The sequence below is a fragment of the Schistocerca piceifrons genome, chromosome 8, assembly GCF_021461385.2.
Source record: "Schistocerca piceifrons isolate TAMUIC-IGC-003096 chromosome 8, iqSchPice1.1, whole genome shotgun sequence".
In the NCBI taxonomy this organism is placed as follows: domain Eukaryota; kingdom Metazoa; phylum Arthropoda; class Insecta; order Orthoptera; family Acrididae; genus Schistocerca; species Schistocerca piceifrons.
This window is the reverse complement of record NC_060145.1, coordinates 464997654-465019760: the sequence shown is the minus strand read 5'-3', so window position 1 is coordinate 465019760 and position 22107 is coordinate 464997654. Positions and strand designations below refer to the sequence as shown.

The following is a 22107-nucleotide window of genomic DNA, read 5'->3' as shown; positions in this document are numbered from 1 at the left end:
TCTGCGGAAGCAGATTCCCTCCCAGTGCCCTCTTAAGTAACTTCTTTCCACGCCTGAAACACACGCCGTGTCAGGACACGAAGATTACTGACTAGAGGCTGCTATAATAGTGTACTTCTTCCCATGGCATCCCAAAGAAAGCGAACCCTCGGAATCACGGCGTGGAGAGCTTTTGGGTATGGCAACAAGACTACGTTGATAGTTATTGAACGAAGGCTGAATATCACGTTATCGTACTCTTTATTATGGAGGTACCAACTTGCATACTCAATCAGGACAATCGACGACCCAACACTGTGTTCACGCCACAAACTGCTTGAAGAGCGGATTAAATCGTATACATTTGTAGGAATTAATTTATAATATACAGGCTGAGCCACCGAAACATTACCTCGCAGATATTGCGGAAATGGAAAACGTTTCCACAGAATGGGTTGTTAGTCACGGGCTCGCACTGTTATACAATAAACAAATTGTAAGTTTACTTAGAAACTGCACTTTTTAAATGGACTAATGCCCACTGACATCAACGAATTAAAACTAGGCTAAGTTACAATGTCTGTGGTGCCTGTTGCAGGATTTTAGTACGAGTCGTTTACGAGATGTCGTATTTTCGAAAGTTTCCACATCGACACACGGCGTACCCTTCTGCTAGGCATATTCACTTTTCTTTCTGTCCAACAGGGAACAGTATTTCTATCACATTATCAGCCATCAACGCTTTTCTCATCTCTATCTACTTCTGTTTCTTTCTTCCATCTCATCTCCTACGTTACATTATTATGTCTCGCTCTTTCTCTGACTACTTACCTTCTCCACATTCATTCTTCTTTATTATGATTAGCTCTTCTTCTTTTACAGCATGGGCTACGGTTATTTCAACTGTTCCTCCTATATTTCTCTACGTTTCTGTCTTCTTTCTTCTTTTCAAGTCGCTTCAGTCTTCTTCTTGGATTTTTCATGGAAGTTTCACAATCCTGCAATTTCTATCAGTCGTTCTTTAGCATCTTGTGGAGTAACAAATAGTTCATCCTTATCCCTTCGAACATGTTTGCACCAAGTGTACAGGTTTTCCGTCCGTCTCTTGGTGTAAATCGTTCAGCTGTGGCCGTAAGAGCTATTGTTCTTTCCCTAATTACGTCTATACATATTTCAGTCTGTGCATAAAGTTCACTAATATGTCGTAGTGACTGCTACTGATCCCAAAACTTTGATTATTATTTTACATTCTGTGATTTCTAGTGCATTGATAATCATTTGTTTCTTTAGAGTTAGATATTCTTTGGCATGAAATGCATCTAGGCGAATTACTGTAGATTATTATCTAAGTTTAACATGGAGTTATATCGATTTCTTTTCATATATATCCTTAATGAGGTAGTATGATCTTTTCATCTTATAAACGCTCGCTGTTGAAATTTTTAAGTATCTTAGTTTTTACGTATTTAGTCATCATTACCTTGCAAGCGGCCTTAATGTTTCCCAAAAAATTTGTTTTTTTAAAGGAGATGTGTTGTCCTTTTTCAATTCGTTCCTTCAGCAATCCTGTATGACTGGTGGCTGTTTCCAATCACTCTGAAGAAGTGGCTGGGTTGTCTGCTAAAGCTAGACAGTTTACTTGTATGTTGCCCCTTCTGCAACCTAAATCAACACCGTCATCGAATTGGCTTTCTCGCAATGAGATCTTACAATCTCTTCCAACTACTTCTGGTATGTAATTAAAGTGCAGTTGGCAGGGACCATCTGCGTTCTGACTTCAGTTTCGATCGCGAAACTTCCAGACATTTAACTTCCAAATTTCAGTTTAGAGTGGGTGTTTGCTAGTGCCTGCTTACAGACAGCTGTGATTTTACTGTCTAAGCACAATACATTGAGAATTTTCATCACCACCACCACCACCAGTGTTGCTCATGTACTATACACGGTGCGGCACTTAAATCCGGACAAATTTCAATTTGAATTTCCCGCGATATTGTAGTTCTGCCGGAGGTTGCGATTGGCGTCGTTGAAAGGAATAGACATCTGGTAAACACACAGAACCTCATAATGGCCGAGATGTTACGGATAAGTGCGGAGTACAATAGATGAGCCGCGATTATTGAAAGTTTTCATGGGCGTTCGTCCACTGAAATAGTTCGATTCTTCGCGTACCCGAGATTAACTGCTTAATATACTGGGTCGAAGTATAATGCTTCGGAGAAGTTGAGGGTTAATGCCGAAGGTGTAGTGCCCGGTGAGGGTGGTGATATGTGGTCACATTTCTAGGAAAATTGACAAAATGTCACAAAAGAAGTTTATCTGCAAGTTTTGACGAATGTGGATGGTAACCATGAATGGTAACTGTGGCCTCGGGGAGACAATACGTCTTTCTACAGGACGGTGCACCGGCTCACACGAGCCATTTAGTCCAAAACTGGCTCTCGGATAACGCTGACATGTTCTGGCCAAAGGAGTTCTGGCTCCCGAATACCCGGATTTGAACCCCCTCTACTACCATGTTTGGAGAGTATTCGAAAGGAGTTACCAGTTCTAAGACGAGGCACCTTAACGTGGCATCTCTACGCAACGCTGCCGAAGCAGCATCCGCGAATATGGACAGTGCTGGTTTAAAGAGTGCGTACGATCGCTTCAGGACAAAATTGGAGGTGGTCATTGCTGCTGAAGGGGGTTACATCTAGTAATGTTACTCTTGAAAGATACTACTACTTATATGTAAATTTATTTTCATTTGTATTTTGCTTTAATAGATTTCCTTTTAAAAAAGTTTCATTTGTCCAGATCTATGCTGTACATATTGCGTTGACGAGTACGGATATCTTATTGATGTAACACAGTACCTGACTGTGGTAATTTCCAAGAATGATTGTCTTTCGAAGTTGCGGGGTCCAAACAATACATATCGAACGGACGATTCTACATCGATCACGCGACTCGGGTGGCGGGGGTTATGAGTATGTTTACGGTGGTCACTACAGCAACGGCAAAAGAAGAGCGTTACAAAAATACTTGTAATTACGAAGGAGACGAGTTACTTTATTCGCTGTCGGTGTTGTTGTCATGTGAAAGTCCATGTGATGTATACGTTGCGGGAACAATTCCCGTTTTGCTATTAATTCGCGGAGGTGAGTAACTTAGAGCAACTAAGGGAACGACGGAAAAAGAGATAAAAATGACGATCACAAATAATTGATCATAACGCCCGCCACCAGAGTTGCGGATCCATTTAGGATTGCCTGTTCGATATGTATCGTTTGGTCCCCGCGACATCGAAAGGCAATCATTCTTCTAAATTACCGTTCTTGTCTTGCCAGGTGAAATAAATGCAGAAGTAACGAAAGTAAATACTTCTAAAGGTGACGCTATCACGTTACTGGATCGTTTCAAGATGTAATTAATGAGAAATAAAGGCGGACAGCGACAAAGCTGCAAGAAATGAGGAGGAAGAACTGTTGTTGTTGTTGTGGTCTTCAGTCCTGAGACTGATTTGGTGCAGCTCTCCATCTTGTGCAAGATTCTTCATCTCCCAGTACCTACTGCAACCTACATCCTTCTGAATCTGCTTAGTGTATTCATCTCTTGGTCTCCCTCTACGATTTTTACCCTCCACGCTGCCCTCCAGTACTAAATTGGTGATCCCTTGATGCCTCAGAACATGTCGTACCAATCGATCCCTTCTTCTAGTCAAGTTGTGCCACAAACTTCTCTTCTCTCCAATTCTGTTCAATACCTCCTCATTACTTATGTCATCTACCCATCTAATCTTCAGCATTCCTCTGTAGCACCACATTTCGAAAGCTTCTATTCTCTTCTTGTCTAAACTATTCATCGTTCATGTTTCACTTCCATACATGGCTACACTCCATGCAAATACTTTCAGAAACGATTTCCTGACACTTAAGTCTATACTCGATGTTAACGAATTTCTCTTCTTCAGAAATGCTTTCCTTCACAATGCTAGTCTACATTTTATATCCTCACTACTTCGACCGTTGTCAGTTATTTTGCTCCCCAAATAGCAAGACTCCTTTACTACTTTAAGTATCTCATTTCCTAATCTAATTCCCGCAGCATCGCCCGACTTAATTCGACTACATTCCATTATCCTCGTTTTGCTTTTGTTGCTATTCATCTTATATCCTCCTTTCAAGACACTATCCATTTCGTTCAGCTGCTCTTCCAAGTCCTTTGCTGTCTCTGACAGAATTACAATGTCATCGGCGAACCTCAAAGTTTTTATATCTTCTCCATGGCTTTTAATACCTACTCCGAAGTTTTCTTTTGTTTCCTTCACTGCTTGCTCAATATACAGATTGAATAACATCGGGGAGAGACTACAAGCCTGTCTCACTCCCTTCCCAACCACTGCCTCCCTTTCATGTCCCTCGACTCTTATAACTGCCATCTGGTTTCTGTACAAACTGTAAATAGCCTTTCGCTCCCTGTATTTTACCCCTGCCACCTTTAGAATTTCAGAGAGAGTATTCCAGTTAACGTTGTCAAAGCTTTCTCTAAGTCTACAAATGCTAGAAACGTAGGTTTGCCTTTCCTTAATCTAGCTTCTAAGATTGGGTCACTATTGCCTCACGTGTTGTAATAATTCAACGGAATCCAAACTGAAAGGAAGAAGTACAGGGGTAGAATGGTGTAGGACAGCGGGCTTACCTTCCGAGGCGTCGCCGTGGAGGTGAGCCAGGCAAGCTTTACCGAGCGGCAGCGCTCCGCCCTGGCTCGCTGGGCCAGCACTCTTGCCGAAGGCAGCTCCTCCGACACCGTGTTGCGCCGCATACTGGCGCCAGGTCGCAGACCACCAAGTGTGCTCTTGTCTCTCCCACAGCCCTGGCTTTCCGATCTAGACCTCAGAAAGCTTCTCTTCAAGTTGATCTCGCGCGTTCCCCTACCCTCCGCCTCATGGCGGCCGACCCAGTGTTCTGTGCGCAGTTCCACCCAGACGCCGCAGACGTCGCTGGGCCGGCCCTCGCTGCACTGCCCGCCGCTCACGCACGCTCTCGATTTATCAATACTGTGCAGGATCCGGACGTCCGCCCGATACGATCCCAACAGCTGAGCCACTTGAGACGAACACACTTCCCGGGACACGTAAACATGCCGGTGGGCAGCTGGGCCACGTAGTCACTGCCGTTGCTCGGCAACGCGACGACACATGAAGACAACTCGAAAGGCACAGATGGGCCAACAATATCTACACGTAACGCCTGGCCTGATGGTATCGTGGACTGTCTCAATTCAAAAGCAATCACCGCACGTGTTAAGGGAGAACGACAATGTTTTATTACACAGTTCGAACGTCTACACAGTGAACAATTTCGCCAAAGTATTATGCGCCAACTCCAAAAAACAACGATTCTGTGAGTGTTCGAAGCGGAGCGTGTACGGTTCAAAAAATGGTTAAAATGGCTCTGAGCACTATGGGACTTAACATCTGAGGTCATCAGTCCCCTAGGACTTAGAACTACTTAAACCTAAGTAACCTAAGGACATCACGCACATCCATGCCCGAGGCAGGATTCGAACCTGAGACCATAGCGGACGCGCGGTTCAAGACTGAAGCGCCTAGAACCGCTTGGCCACTCCGGCCGGGTGCGAGCGTTCAAAGCCGAGCGTGTACGGCACGCCGGCGTTAGAGAACAGTTTGCCACAAGTTGTTATCGATTCCATCACCCCTATTTATACCGATTTCAGTAATTCTGATTTTCTGCAGCGTTGTTTCAGCTGTTTTATTCAAAATGTGAACGAATGTTTCTATAGTCTCATTAGGAGATACGCTCCAAAAATAGCAACCAGCCGAAACTATCAACATTGATTTAAGTTTGCCCGTATGTCTATTCAATATAGGCCATGCTGCATTAACGCACGTGGTAAATGCCTTTCAAACCCAATCGGCGATGAATTGCACCGATTCTGTTAAGACTGAGGCGCCAGCGGTGATGCGCTCAACGGCAAAAATGGCTTTGTGGACGGAAATGACGGCGTATCAAGCCAAAGCAGCAGAAAGCGGCCATCCACTAGCCGGGCCGATAGTTATTACGAACCAGGCACCGTTGATACCCCGCAAGTTTAAAGCTTTGTCCCTTTTTTATATAATAAATGTATGACAAATATTACACGCACTTTCCTCAAAGCCATGTTTTTGCCATGGTTGTCGTCGCCCACGCTACAATTTTCGTCTCATTTTAATGATTTTTGGTAACCCTTGAAGTAAACTGAATCCTCTTCCGTTCATTGTAACTGATTTTGTTTACTTTGATATCCAGTACTTTTTCGGTCAAAAAAGTGTCCAAAAATGGACATTCTTTCAAATATTTTTAATTCCCCCCCCAAAAAAAAATTTAAATTGGATCTGTAAGGATCAGGTTGATATCGTAAATTCGTGTTTCAGATTACCGCAACCGGAATCACAGCGATAACCGTCGATCTACCTCCTTTCAGTCGTGCCTCGGGAAAATCCCAATCACACAGTGAAGATATTAATATCTTTGAATAAAGAAATACCAATAAAAACTTGAGTGTATGATTTATTCATTGCAGCAGTCCCAATTGGTTTACTCTATTCCACTATGGAGAAAAAAGCCCTGAATTTGAGAAATATTTTCTTGTGTACCCTCTCGTTGATCCCTTAAGACATTTGTCCCATCGGAGACGAGACGATCAGCTACTGTTTTCAAGAACGCAGTAGGCCGCTGACGGATACACAACCACAGCCACTCTTGTACTTCCATGTGTGACTGAAACCGATATCCACGCATATCTATAACGGTCTGGTGAAAGATGTAAAAATCAAACTGTGAAAGATCCGGGATTTACGGAGGACGTAGCAGTGTTTCCCTCCGAAATCACTTAAGCGTAGCCCCACGTCCCATTGGCAGTGTGGGGACGGGCGTTACCGTGCAGTAAGATGATTCCTCTTCTCGTCCATTTCCTCGAGCATGGAACCACATTCAGTGCGCAGACTGTGAATACACTTTGCGGAAATTGCGACTCGCCGTGAAGTCAAAACTCCCCAGGAATGCAGTCGGGCAGGAATTGATCGTCTCGTGGGATAAATGTCCTAAAGCGTTTGGTGATTGCCTTTGTATAAAACCATTCCATGGTCCCATTGTGGCGAGTGTTGGGTTTTCTTTTGACTGCCCCTTGAGTTATGGCGCCTTATATAGCTCATGTCCAGAGCCGGTGCATCGGGAGAATGACCCATGCGTGCACAGTCACAGATTGAGTGAAGCGGTTTCAGTCGAGTACGTAGTTCTAATTTTCATCTGATAGAGAACAGTAGCGGACAGGATTAAACACAAAGAACTATTAGTGAATACTGTAGTTCTTTTTATTTCTTGAAGGCTTTTTTGTTCATTTATTCCTGACAGATTTGTATATGCTTTTAGTAGTATGAATGATGCGTGAATGTTGTACAAAGTATATATGTAGATCACTATTCCACTGATAAAGCTGTACGAACTAGTGTGAGAAAGTTTTAAGACAGTATGAATGCAGACGACGGGTAATTTTGTACCATGTTATGTTAAGTAAGTTTATGGTAAAAGAAAAGCTAATTGGAGAGCGAATGAAGATAGTTAATAACTTAAAGTATAAACAAAATATCAGAATGTTAAATATTCATTTTGAGAAAAAGTACAGTTCGAAAGAGTGTTATTTGTTGATTGGTTAGTCATCAAAAGCGCGGACTAAAGTGGAAGAATAATGTTTTTCTATTGGCGTTAAAGACAATTGACAAAATCAGGATGGGGTATATTCTTCGCACTTCTTGTCTCTTGGAGATGTGGAATGGTTACAGCAGTAGAAGGCTGTCGGAACCAGTCACGGTCGTGTGTAGCATGAGCTTCGAAGGAAATTATAATTTGCCGATTTTAGCTGCGCTACGTGTTTAAAAAGTGTTTTAAGTGAAAACATATTTATTCCGGCGTGTTTTTTAAAAAGTACGTAATTTTAACTAAGTTTTTGCATGACAAAAGAAAGTAATTCCGCGAGGTATATTGAGCAGATCTGTGACCAAAACTTGACTGCATTAAACACTGATACACTTAATAGTATGGCGAGAATTTTCATTTAAGAACAGTCCGTGATTAATAGCTTTTCAGATTTCCGGAAATACGTTACCATAAACTTGCTAACGTGCATAAAAGGGTTTGTGCATGACTGTGTTAAGATTAGCACGGGCTTGGCAGTGAACGTGTACATGTCAAGGTTCAGGATGTCCCGAAGTTTTGCCAGTATTTCCACCTTTCATTCAAAACGGAGACCTTTTTCCGGTTCTTAGAATAGTTGCGTTGTATGCAGCCTGGTGCGAGTTGCAGTACAGTAGATTTCTGCTCGGTTTTCCCACCCGGCGACCCGCTGCAACATGTTGACAAGTAGGTGCAGGTAATGTACGAACGAGACAGCGCCGCCGCTGCGTAATTGGCAAGCAGATGGCACGAGAGGCGGATCTGCCAATATAAAAGGCTGCGAGGAGTACTGTGCTGTCAGCAGAGAAGCGGGAACCGCAGAACGGGTTGCTCAGAAGAGTTCAGTGCCTTCGAGGGTAGACAAGTCACTGGATGTCGCCTGGGTAACAAATACATCTGGGTCTTTCCAGCCCTTCTAACGCTGTGAACAGTCGACTACTGATGATGTGATTCTTAAGTGGAAATGCGAAGGAACAACCGCAGCTGGACCAGGCAGACCCCATCTACTGACAGACAGGAACCGTCGAGCAGAATCGGAGGGTGGTTGTGAAAATTCGCACGAAATCAGTCACTCGTGAGTTCCAAAGCTCAATGCGCATCCCAGGTAGCACAGTCACTGTGTGTAACGCACTAAGGCAGACGTTCTTGCTGTCAGTGCTAACCGACACTTGAGGTGATGTAAAGACTGACATCATTGGATTACGGATGACTGGAAACGAGTGAGTTTCAAACGATAAACAACGCTTTCTTCTGTGGCAATCTGATGCAAGGGTTCGGGTTTGACGAATGCCTGGAGAATGCTACTTGCCATTACGTGCAGTGCCAACAGTAAGATGCGGAGCAGACGGTGTTACGACGTGCGTCTCTTTTTCGCGACCACGGTGTCGTCCGTTTATTGCACGGTGTCTGCCCTCCTAAAATGCGGAACGATATGAAGACATTTCACAGTGCTGTGCACAACGTACCGCATTAGCCGAGCGGTCTAAGGCGCTGCAGTCATGAACTGTGCGGCTGATCCCGGCGGACGTTCGAGTCCTCCCTCGGCCGCGCGCGCGCGCGCGCGTGTGTGTGTGTGTGTGTGTGTGTGTGTCCTTAGGATAATTTAGGTTAAGCAGTGTGTAAGCTTAGGGACTAATGACCTTAGTAGTTAAATCCCATAAAACTTCACACACATTTGAACAAATTTTTGTTTAGGAAGCTCTCGAAGCCGACCATATTTTATTTCAGCATGACAATGCACCCCGTCATAAAGCAGTAACAGTTATGCAGTGGTTTGTAAACTACAATACCCATGAAATGGACTGGGCTGCCGGTAGTCCCCATCTGAAACCAACGTAACACTTTTGGGATGACTAGAATACCAGACGACAGCGTCTACAGTCATTCAAACACGTTACACATCTCTGAAAGCGTCCACAATAGCGATGAAGCCGTTATGAAGGCAAAACGGGGACACGCTCCTTTTAATATCCTATTGATGTCCAAAACCCTCGCAAAACTTACGATTGCAGTTGGCACAAACTCACTGTTCCCACGAATCTGGTATTATGAGTAAAACAGCACACTTTGCCCTTATTTAGTACGTGACATACCACTGGACACATTGTAATTGTAAGTAACTAGTGCGTAAATTGTAAATCACGACTTGTTTCGAATAAAATACGGAGTAGCAAAATTTACGATGGTTTATTAACAATCTAACTCTCCCTCCCCCCCCCCCCCACCTGCCTCCCGCCTTCCATTCAGTGTTCTAGTGTTAACAAATGTTCGGACAGTTTTTATCAGGTACCTTATATGCAGTAACAACATCGGCTTACAGTACTAACATAAAACGCATTCCCTCAAGACTGTACTTTACATGAGATTGTAACAGGGTCATCTACTATTGAAGCTATGTGAAGAATTGAAGTGTATCAGTCAAGACTTAGGAAAAGGCATTCAGTTTTGCGTAAGTACGTATTTTTAAATGGACTGCTTTTGTAGAAAGAAGGCCATATTTGGCGATGTTCTGACTGCGGCCACCTTGTCTTTAAATATAAGCATTTCGCTGGGATAATTTTGTGGAAATTGTCAATGCCAACAAAAACGACGCAACTGTCTGACATTCTTACACGAATCGTACCGGTTAAGATTACGCCAAGAAAGAAATATTTCTTAAGATATTGACCGTTCCGTTGCGTGACAGCCATATGTATGTTCACGCTATAGGAGGTACTGAGTATGGTTACTATTCATTCTTAAGCATATTTCAGTTCTACTTCTCACAGAATTACTAGCTCGTGCGAAACCAACTGGCTACCCTTGGATTTCATCATGTGCGTGGTGTACACTCTTGTGACGTGTGCAACTTGTCAATGTCTGTGCAAATTGTCAATGTGTGTGCAATACGGCAATTATTTTACCTGTCCTAATAGCAATAAAGGAAAGGGATGAAAGTTAGATGAGCGGAAAAAACATGATACTATTCCTCGTCGACCAATACTTTTTCTTCTTGTGGAATCGTTACTGATGACGTCGAATAACGCAGTTGGCTAAACAGCGGCGGAATTGCAGACCTGGCATTCCCAGTGTGGAATAGTATGCCTTCATGTCACTGCTTAAATTGTTCAGATTCCGCGGTTTCAGGAGTCTAGTTCTGATGCAGGCGAACAAAAACAACTCTTACTGAATGGGTGACGTGGGAGACGGCTGGAAATGGTACGTCTGACGACACTACCATAGTCAGAGGTTTAAGCAGACACAAAAACAACTCACAACAAATGACCAATGAACGTGAACAGTATTGCAGCTCACGCTACTGAGTACAATCATTTCTCACATCTCAAAAAGTTTTCATACCGAATATTAATGATCTGGCAGACAAAACTAGTAGTACCCAATTGAAGACGGCGCAGTTATGTTCAACAAAATACTATGTGAAAAAGACTGCTCAAATAATGAGTCAGATATTGATAAGGTTTCGCAATGGTGCACAGTTGCCAACATGTTTAGAATGTTCAAAAATGTAAAATTGTGCACTTCACAAAACACAAAAACCAAATAAGACTAATAATTGATATTAAACATGTCCAAAAGATAGGCAGCTCGAAGGTAAGTTCGGTTGATCTATCAGAGAGCGTCACGGATATCCTGAAAAGGCTGAACTCTAAGACGATTGAAGATACATGTCGACTATCCGCCGAAAGACTGCTTACAAGGTTTCAACAACCAATATCTAGTACTGCTCCTGTCTGGGAGTGCGAAGACAAGATTAAACTGATTCAAACGGCCACAGAGGCATTTAGACGGTCAGGCTTTGTAAGCTCCACACGCTAATGGAACGAAATAAAAGCGTAATGTGCAGTGTATGTGCAGTACACGCTGTTGGGCGCTTCACAGCGATTTAAGAACTACGGGTGTACCTGAACGGGTTTCTCGATCAGTGCGCGGTATCGGTTTATTCCAAAACGCCACACGTGCAAATGCGGCTTCTCCGGAAGCCATATCTCGGGTTCTGTTGATCACACAGATAAGTGGTCAGTGTTTTGGACAGCTGCGACCTTGTGACAATTTGTATACCTATCGGAAGAAGGGGCATACTGTAGCCATCCCACAATACAGGGTCAACATTTGAACATTACACACTTTTCTCAGCCGGAGAAGCTCAGCAAACCGGTTTGTTCTTTTGTATTAGGCGTGGTCTAAAGTCGATCTTTAGATGGCTTATAAAAGCGACTTCTATTCATTGACGTCCCCTGAGAAAACCCCGAAAATCGATGATTTCTGAGTATCAAAAGTACCAAGACGAACAACTCTGTAATTTATATTCATGGGAAATCTTCCGAATCTCTACCGTATGTATCATTATCCGTTACCGAGATCCAGAGGTTCAAAGTTATCGTACATAAGTACGTAAAATACGCACGTGGTGTCCGGGGTAACATCAAGCGCCGGCACATCAGCATGCAACGTAACCTCAGAGAAGGCTGACAAGGAGACGGCACGACCGTGGGGTCGGGGATTTGTCCGAAATTTAGTGTGGTGAAAGAGGACATCTAACACCTCACGTGGTTAAAATATTAGGACGCACTACCCGGAAAATCCCGGGAAAAATCGATCCAAAGTTTCTTAGGTGCCTTATGAGTATAAAATGTTAGTCCACTGCCGGAACCTGCTACGGTCGCAGGTTCGAATCCTGCCTCGGGCATCGATGTGTGTCGCGTCCTTAGGTTTAAGTACTTCTAGGGGACTGATCACCTCAGATGTTAAGTCCCATAGTTCTCAGAGCCATTTGAACCATTAAGATAATCCAAACTTTAAGTCTGAAATCAACGTCTGATTTAATACCATGTCCTGGATTCTACACAGATTTAGTCTGATGCGCGAAGACTGTCGATGGCGACAAAGTGGGATACACAAAATACAACATCCCGTATATTATGTACCTAAGGATGTAAGGACGCAACGCTCTCTTACGCGAAAGCCAGCACATTTCGGAAAGCATTTGCTACATAAGCGTTTTATCAGTGCTGTCGTGTAACCTATGTAAAACCCGAAACGAAAAGTCGAATCAAATCATAATAAATTAACTTTCACAGGAAAATGGAATACGAGTCACTACCAATGACTGACAGTTCGTAACTACTTACATTACCGTTTCTATGCTGTACTGCACTTACAACTAAGTGAGAAGCCACTATGAAACCAGATTGCACTTGGCTGTGAACGCGAGGGACGCATTTTAGCGGTAATTAAATCCCCAGGGAACAACTGTCAGCGGATTTCACCCAAGTGTCACATGCACGCACGTGCTGAGAGCCACGCCGGGTAGTTGTGCCTGGCAGCGCTTTGAATGTAAGCCACCTTGGCGCCGGATACCCATAGTCACAATACGGACTGTATCTGCCGGTTGTGTGGGGACAAAAGAAACTGTTTCTAGCGAGCTGTTTGTGATAAGGAGATGTATCTCACTTTTGGCAGATCCCAGAAGAACTGCTGCTGTGGAAAAAAATGTAGGTAGTCAGATTTCGCTGGATAATACAGGTTCTTAATGTAACATCATACAAAGTGGACTACAAATAGGAAGTTTAGACCTCTTTTGAAGGTCATGAGACACCGACTTCGTGCTCAGGTTCCAGCGAGTTCAAATGTTTAAGGAAATGTGGAAAACAGCTACAGCTGACTAACGTAAATAATTTGGAAGTCGGAATAAGGAATACGGCTGAGCTTACGGAGGTCCAACGTTACTGGCCATTACACGAAAGTAGACAGAAACAGGAAGAGAGTAGGACAAGGTTTTGGAGAACCAAGTATATCGAATTTTGTAACTAGTTATCCACCTGAAATGCGAGTAATGGCCGGCCGCGTTGGTCTAGCGGTTCTAGGCGCGCAGTCTGGAACCGCGCGACTGCTACGGTCGCAGGTTCGAATCCTGCCTCGGGCATGGATGTGTGTGATGTCCTTAGGTTAGTTAGGTTTAAGTAGTTCTATGTTCTAGGGGACTGATGACCACAGATGTTAAGTCCCATAGTACTCAGAGCCATTTTTTGCGAGTAATGGAGGGAGACCAATGTTTTGCAAGACAACTTTTTTCTGGTTGGTACTCTCATTATTTATTGTGGTGTCACCGCCAGACACCACACTTGCTAGGTGGTAGCCTTTAAATCTGCCGCGGTCCGTTAGTATACGTCGGACCCGCGTGTCGCCACTATCAGTGATTGCAGACCGAGATCCGCCACACGGCAGGTCTAGTCTAGAGAGACTCTCTAGCACTCGCCCCAGTTGTACAGCCGACTTTGCTAGCGATGGTTCACTGTCTACATACGCTCTGATTTGCCGAGACGACAGTTTAGCATAGCCTTCAGCTACGGCATTTGCTACGACCTAGCAAGGCGCCATATTCAGTTACTATGAATGTGTTCTGAACAGATAATATTGTGAATCATGTACCGTCAAGAGCGACGTTCATCATTAATGGATTAAAGTTAAGTATCACACTGATTACGTCCGCTTTCTGAATGCTAATTCCTTGTCATGTTTCAGACCTCCCGTCAGTATAGTTCTTCCCTCCTCACGCCAGCCTGCGTGAGCTAAAACACGTGCATTTCGGCCTCCACTAGTAACACGGCGTTGGCTCTTCTGCCAACACAACATTTATCATCCAGTCAAAAACTATGCAACGCCAGAAAATATAGAGAACAGATTCTTCCTCAGTAGAAGGGAACTGCAAGAAGTTACTTCTGTAGAAGCACTGTCCATGGGCGGAACTCTCTTCTAGACGACCTGTCCAGGCTCGACTGTGACGAGAGGTTCCCATCCAGCAGACTTGGACTTTCACGCAAGTTGTTACACAGCGAGTGACTAACACTGCAGGCGCCTCAGCCGTCAGCTGCAGGTGATGACTATGGTGAGGTCCAGCCACAGCAGCTACGCGACCTGTAGGGAAAGTCGAATAATTTTCGACGATGTTCAGTAACTTCAATACTCCTGCTGAAAACTTGTTTGCGGTTACAGGTTCAACACGCTTTCAGCTCTGCCAATAGATTCACACGCTTATACTTCTGTAGTACGATGGACGTCCAACAAGTAACGCAACACTTTTTTTATGAAAGCAGTTTGGTTTTATTCAGTATTCCAATACACCAACTATTTACCAGCAATCTGGCTACAAAACCGTACTTTTTCAATTTAGTCTCCGTTCAATGTGGCGTATGCCCACATGGTACCACTCTACTGATTGGGGTGTGTCAGGATTATGAACAGATATGTCCAGTTCAGCAGCGAAGTGTGGATCGACTCCGTCGGTCAACTAAAAATGAGAGTGTCCGCACGTTCCAAAATTGCGGGTGTCACTGCCGTGCGTGACACGCCGACACATAGGAGGTCAGACAGGTTTGCCCTACCGTGTTGCGATGATGACAGACACCTTGTCCATCGACTGACCGCGTCTCCGTAGACATTCGGCAAGCGCCTAATAATATCTGTAGTTTTCTGCGAAATGGAACTCACAGGCCGCAGCTTTGAACGCATTTCGCTTACACACACTTAGCGCTGCCACCTACGAACCTTCATGAAACTATAAGAGCTAAAGCGGAAATTATTCGCAGTGTCACACAAAAAACTCCCATTTTCGTATTTCCCTTTTCTACGCTCGGCATTTACCTTCGGCAATTATAGTACGATATCAGCGAATGTGAATGTTTCATTCACATGCGTGTTCATTTTAATCACATGCTAGATTCCTTGCCCAGATTTGTCTAGCTGTTAGATTATTATTTTCAGTAACTGTTAATCCGTTTCTTTTGATTTTATGTGTAATAAACCGAGGTAATTCAGATCGATGTCTAATTTCTTAGTTAGAGACACTCCTTTATTATTATTTTTGTGGGTAATGGTTTGTTTGTGCCAGGTATACAGAGCCATATTAAAGCATCTGATTAAACACTCAATTAAAGGACACCACAACAGTTGAAACAAACACTGGCAACTTACACAGTAAACTATATCATAGCTTGCACATGAAGCAGAATGGAAAAATGGAGATGAGCGTATGGCGCCAGTGGCCGGTAGATCTCATGCGGGAAGTTCGGCCGCCAAGTGCAAGTCTTGTTGAGTACGACGCCACATTGGGCGACTTACGCGTCGACAATGTGGATGAAATGATGATGAGGACAGCACAACACCCAGTCCCTGAGGGGGGGAAAATCTCCCGTCCCAGCCGGGAATCGAACCAGGGTCCCCGTGCTCAGCATTCCTACGTGCTCACCATTCAGCTATTGGGGCGGACAAGTTCAAAATGGTTCAATAGGCTCTGAGCACTATGGAAATTAACATCTGAGTTCTTAGAACAAACATAACTAACCTAAGGACATCACACACATCCATGCCCGAGGCAGGATTCGAATCTGCTACCGTAGCAGTCGCACGGTTCCGGACTGAAGCGCCTAGAACCGCTCTTCCACCGCGGCCGGCTGCGGACAAGTATGGAGAGATTAACTGATATGGAGATGAAACTTCCTGGCAGATTAAAACTGTGAGCCCGACCGAGACTCGAACTCGGGACCTTTGCCTTTCGCGGACAAGTGCTCTACCATCTGAGCTACCGAAGCACGACTCACGGCCGGTCCTCACAGCTTCACTTCTGCCAGTATCTCGTCTCCTACCTTCCAAACTTTACAGAAGCTCTTCTGCGAACCTTGCAGAACAAGCACTCCAGAAAGAAAGGATATAGCGGAGACATGGCTTAGCCACAGCCTGGGGGATGTTTCCAGAATGAAATTTTCACTCTGCAGCGGAGTGTGCGCTGATATGAAACTTCCTGGCAGGAGACGAGATACTGGCAGAAGTGAAGCTTTGAGGACGGGGCGTGAGTCGTGCTTAGGTAGCTCAGATGGTAGAGCACTTGCCCGCGAAAGGCAAAGGTCCCGAGTTCGAGTCTCGGTCGGGCACACAGTTTTAATCTGCCAGGAAGTTTCATATCAGCACACATCCCGCTGCAGAGTGAAAATCTCATTCTGATATGGAGAAATTAGCTGTATCTGATGTGTAATGAAGAATCTCAGGACGCAAAGACGGAAGAGAAATGTATTACCTATAATGACAGGACTTCTTCAGATAAACACAGAAACCCCAATTAAAACACCAGCAGAAAATATAAATCCACCTACAATTAATGAGGTCTACAGAGCTTTGAAAGAACTCAAAAACTACAAAGCAAGTGGAGAAGATCAAACGTTTGCTGAACTTTGGAAATATGCAGCAGAACCAGTAAAGATAGCATTACACCAATGCATAGTAAAAATCTGGAATGAAGAGAAATTACCAGAAAATTGGACTACTGCTATAATACATCCATTACATATGAAAGGAGAAAAATCAAATCCAGACAACTATAGAGGAATTTCCCTTTTGGACTGCACGTATAAGATCATGTCAAGAATACTATACAACCGCTGTAAAGATCAACTAGAACTGGAACTGGGAGAATATCAAGGAGGATTTAGATCCTGGAGAAGCTGCCCAGAACAGATAATCACCTTGAAGTTAGTTATGGATGTCTACAAAAGAAGGCAAAAACAACTAGTCATAACCTTTGTAGATTTCAAAAAGGCGTATGATTGCATCCATAGGTCTTCAATGATGAAAATATTAAGGAATTTTGGACTTCATCTTAAATTAATAAAAATGATACAGTTAACCTTAACAAACACCAAATCCAAAGTAAAATTTAGGGGAGAAATATCTGAACCATTTACGATTAAAACAGGGCTGAGACAGGGAGATTGTTTATCACCATTGCTATTCAATTGTGCTCTTGAATATGTAATGAGAGAATGGTACAAGGAAAATCCTATGAATATTAAAATTGGAACTAAGAAAGATAAAATAAACCTAAATTGCTTGGGATTTGCTGATGACCTAGCATTACTAGCTAATAATATTCAGGAAGCCACGAAACAAATAACAAGCTTACAAAATATAGCACAAAAATTAGGACTCCAGATATCATTTGAAAAGACTGAAATAATGGTAACGGATCCACTTGTAATAGATCACATCACAGTGAACAATAGGGAAATTAAAATAGTGAAACAATTTAAATACCTGGGTGAAATTATAACACATAAATTGGACGAGAAACCTGCATGGCGAGCAAGAACTAATAAAATGATAAAAGCTCAAAAACTAACATGGTCTATGTACAATAAAAAATGTCTATCAATTAAAACAAAATTAAAACATTACAAGACGGTGGTTCAACCAGAGGTTACATACGGAAGTGAAACTCTTTTTAAAGTCACCCAGAAAAACAGAATTGACAAAATTTTAAAAGTAGAGAGAAGAATTGCTAGAACATGCATAAATAAGAAATATCAAAAAGCTGGGCAATGGCGGATAGTTCCAAATGAAGTGGTATACAGAGAACTGGAGCCCATCACCGATACTATACGAAAGAAAAGGATCTCTTTTTGTGGTCACATTCTGAGGACACCAGAAACCAGATTATCAAGGAAAATTATTGAGAAACTCTGGAATTTGAAACAACAAGGAGGATGGCTTAAGGAAATAAGAGAGGATATGGAAGAACTGGAAATAACTCTGGATGATTTGCAGAACAAAACTCCAAATTTAAAGAAGTTGAGGGACACAGAAATAAGATTTAAACCAAAAATTGACAAACGACATACAATGAAAAGGGCATTTACAGATGAGGAACGACGAAAAGCATCGGAACGAATGAAGAGATACTGGGCCACTCGGAAGGGGAAAATACCAAAGAAGAGGACCAAAAATGATTGACTGAAGTGGTCCAATGAGGCCGTAAAAGCAGAAGAAGAAGAAGAATGACAGAAATCAGTAAAGCACTCACTACAAATTGGCAACAGTTACCAATTTTTGTCGATTACAGGGGCCAGTGTAATCATTCAGAATGATACAGTGGTCTATTTAGCAAAACGAGTAATAAAGTTTCACAATATCCTAAATGACAGATTTAGGTACGGTACCAAGAAATGTTTAACTTCATCAACAAGTGAGAAACGACTGGCAGACCTAACTGTACTGCCCAGAGATCTCGAAAAGAGTGTGCTACGGATGTTTCCAATTTGCCCTTGCCTTGTGGACTCCACGATCGCTGCCGTCACTCACTCCCATACTAAAGCCCTGAGTGCATCTACTATATTTCGTGTTTTTAAAACGACACTGTAAACAGAACTCGTTACCACAGGTTTCAACGGAAACGTGACACAAAACGAACAAAAAAGCACAGTTATGTATGCGAACATTAAGCTAATGCCCCAATATTTAGTCTGTTAAGTGGGAGGGTGTGAAATTATCTGCCACATCCTATATCTGGAAAATTATATATCCCGGATTAAGTTGATAAGTGTTATAAATTATTCATGACTGATAAAGTACACCCGATTGTTAATTTAAACGGTAAATTAGCAGATATTTTAGACGGAAACGAAATTCACTTACCACCAATAACCTTAATGGAATAATAATATATTACACAGTTCCGTAGTGTTCATGGTTAATTGAGAAATGTACACGCTTTAATGAAACCGAATATTTCTGTATTAGAACACAGATGTGAGTACCGTGGGAATGAAATTCTTAAAGAATGACTAATTATTGCATTCGCTGTTGTGCAGTGACGGGTCATACTTTTTTAGATTTAGAATAAAGTAATAATATTAGTAAATACGATATCTCTGGCACTATCTAAGCTGCGACGCGGATGAGATGTGGAGCAGGATGCGTGTGAGAGCAGAAAGAATTCCCACACGAAGCCGTCACTCAGTGGAGCAGCGTACTGTACAGGGTACTAGACTCCAGTTCGAGGGGAGCAGTTTTCAGATCCGTCTGAAAATCCAGATCTATATGTTTTGTGGTTGAGGTGCAGGTTTGTATGGGTCCTCCATTGTTTTTCCACTATTCTTGATTGTGATCCGTCTCTAATAAACGAGACGTCGACGGTGTGTTCAATAGTAAACTACCTTCTCCAACCGAAATGGTATCGAAATGATTTTGCAAAAACAGACATAATGTTTGATGGGATAACCGCAATCAGTGGTTTTACAATGTTACTTATAATCCGTCTTGATTGCGTAAAATGTTTGATGTGACGCAGCATGCGAAGGTTGCGGTGTGTGGACGGGTTACTCCTGTAACCGAAATTGTAGATCTGAAGATGGTTCTAGAGGAACCGAAACCGTTCATCTGAATAAACATTTTATGGAATCAAGACGGATTATAAGTAACATTGTACGGAAATGACTTTTCTCACACATTGGTGTAGCTGCACAAGGATTAGTACTGCAGTAGGCGTGATATCACACACAATTTGTCACTGGTCGAGGTGCCACAATGAATGCCAAAAACGCACCACCTGTTGCCGAAAGACGTTAAGTTTTTGATTCCGTTATGAGAATCGTCTAAATTTGCGTGGATGCTTTAGCAGGCACTGTGGTACGCGCAACGCAAGCGCATTTCGATGTTATTGTGGGAAGTGAAGAAAAATGTACAGTTTGTGTCCTTTCAACGATTCCTATGATCCACGCAGAGACTAAATTTCTCCAGTAACTGTGTTTTGTAAGTCATAAGGTGCAACCAAACATGAATCTGGAAATTTTGTGGACTGTTTTGACATCTGTTGTACAGCTTTGAAGCTTTTTTTCATGCAGTTATTATTTATAATCGATGATACTGTGAGAGAGAGCATAAAAATTAGTTTAGTTCCCAGTAATTGTGATTTTACTGACTGGTACTGTTGAAATAAAAATGCATGCGCTTTACCTGCCGATTGAACTGGAAGTGACATCAGAAGTTATTCCGATACAGGAAAGCTTTATTGCGAGAGACATGATAAAAACAGGATATCAAAAATTTATTTTAATTTTGTTACTTGATTTATAATAAATGTCGCTGCTCTTTGACGTGCTGACACGTGTGAAGCTGCCCGAAAGTGAACGTGTTTGTCGCACGTGTGTAACAAAAAATAACTCCACTGAGACCGCAATCTAATACCAGAGAACATTTCATAGGAAAACTTAAAGAAACTTTCAGCTGGACGGCTCTTTGGTGAGGCTGCAATGAACTCAGCTAAATATCTTTAATGTTCACATCTAACTGCGTAAGCTTCTGCAGCCAGAGCCAGTTGATGTGAAAGTTTTCTGAGTATTGTACCGCGTCAAGATGTAAAAACAGTATACTGGAGAAACCAATGTTTCCTGGATCTACTGACGTGCTTTATCTGTATGGAGTCACACTTTGTCATGACGATGAACAGCTGCTCGTAGAAACTATAGAGTGTCAAAGGTACGTAAAGAGAATTGTCCTTTAAGGCCAATAGTGAACAAGATCAATTCACCTGCATACAAAATAATTAGCCTGCAAATTAGGATCTCTATTGACAAAAGGGACTGTTATGTGAATAACTCGATGCCCTCCACAGAATGTATAAAGGGAAAAAGACATCATGGTCACATTCGACATAAAGCCATTATTCACAAACGTGCCAGTAGATGAAACTCTTCGCATTCATAAAGAGCATGTACCCTAAGAAATATGCGACCTCGTTGAGCCATGTTTGCCTTCAAAAATACTTCAAATGACAAGGAAGACACTAGGAGCAAACAGGTAGTGTTCCAATGAGGTCTCCCTTATTCCCGTTACCAGCAGATACACTGATGAGCCAAAATATTCTGATCATTTGTCGATCTTTGGAACGAAATACATAACTGATTCTGCGTATCAGACATACGGCGGTTTGTTGGTATGTTTGTGGGGATATGTAGCATTAGATGTCTAGGCACAGGTTATGTAATTCGGGCAAATAATGGCCCAGTGATTCGCGTCCGCTGTAATGCCACCCGATGGCGACCCAGGTGGGTTCCATAGGAGATACACAAGGTAAAGTTGCTCGCCGAAACATCAACGTGAGTTGACCATAATGCTCCTAAAGCCACTATGGCACCGTTTCAGCTCCGGGTCACAGACAATAATGCTGCTGAAAGATAACATCGCCTTTGGGGGTCAAGCATAAAGAGAAGCAGGTGGCCCCCTGCTGTCCTCGTGTCTTCAGTTACTACCACAGGTCTTACGCAAGCGCAGGAGAATGTCTCCCATAGCATAATACTGCTCTCTCCAGTCTGCGTCCGTGACGCACTGCACGTTTAGAGCCGCCGTTTACCTCGACGACGACGTTCGACCTAGTGTAGAAAAAATGATACTCCCGAAAAGCCGACAGGTTTCTATTGATTCCGATGGTTCTGTGCCCACTGAAATCGTCACTGTTCATGCCGCTGGATCAACAGGTGAACACAAGAAGGTGGTATGCTACGGGGTTCCAAGTTCAACAATGTGCCATGTTGTGCCCCGGAAAATTTGTTCGTGCGCCAGCATTGTGCACTTTCGGCAGAGATGCCAC

At 43.0% G+C, this 22107-nt stretch overlaps 1 protein-coding gene across 1 annotated transcript in view; it reads right to left on the bottom strand.

Annotated features, from left to right (window-relative positions):
• Positions 1-4856, bottom strand: part of LOC124712462 (protein qui-1) — a 1341285-nt gene extending 1336429 nt beyond the window's left edge. The window contains exon 1 of the mRNA XM_047242758.1: positions 4663-4856. Within this exon, the coding sequence (XP_047098714.1) occupies positions 4663-4785 (123 nt within the window). The 5' untranslated portion in view covers positions 4786-4856. The remainder of the gene's footprint in view (positions 1-4662) is intronic.
• Positions 4857-22107: the final 17251 nt, after the last annotated feature.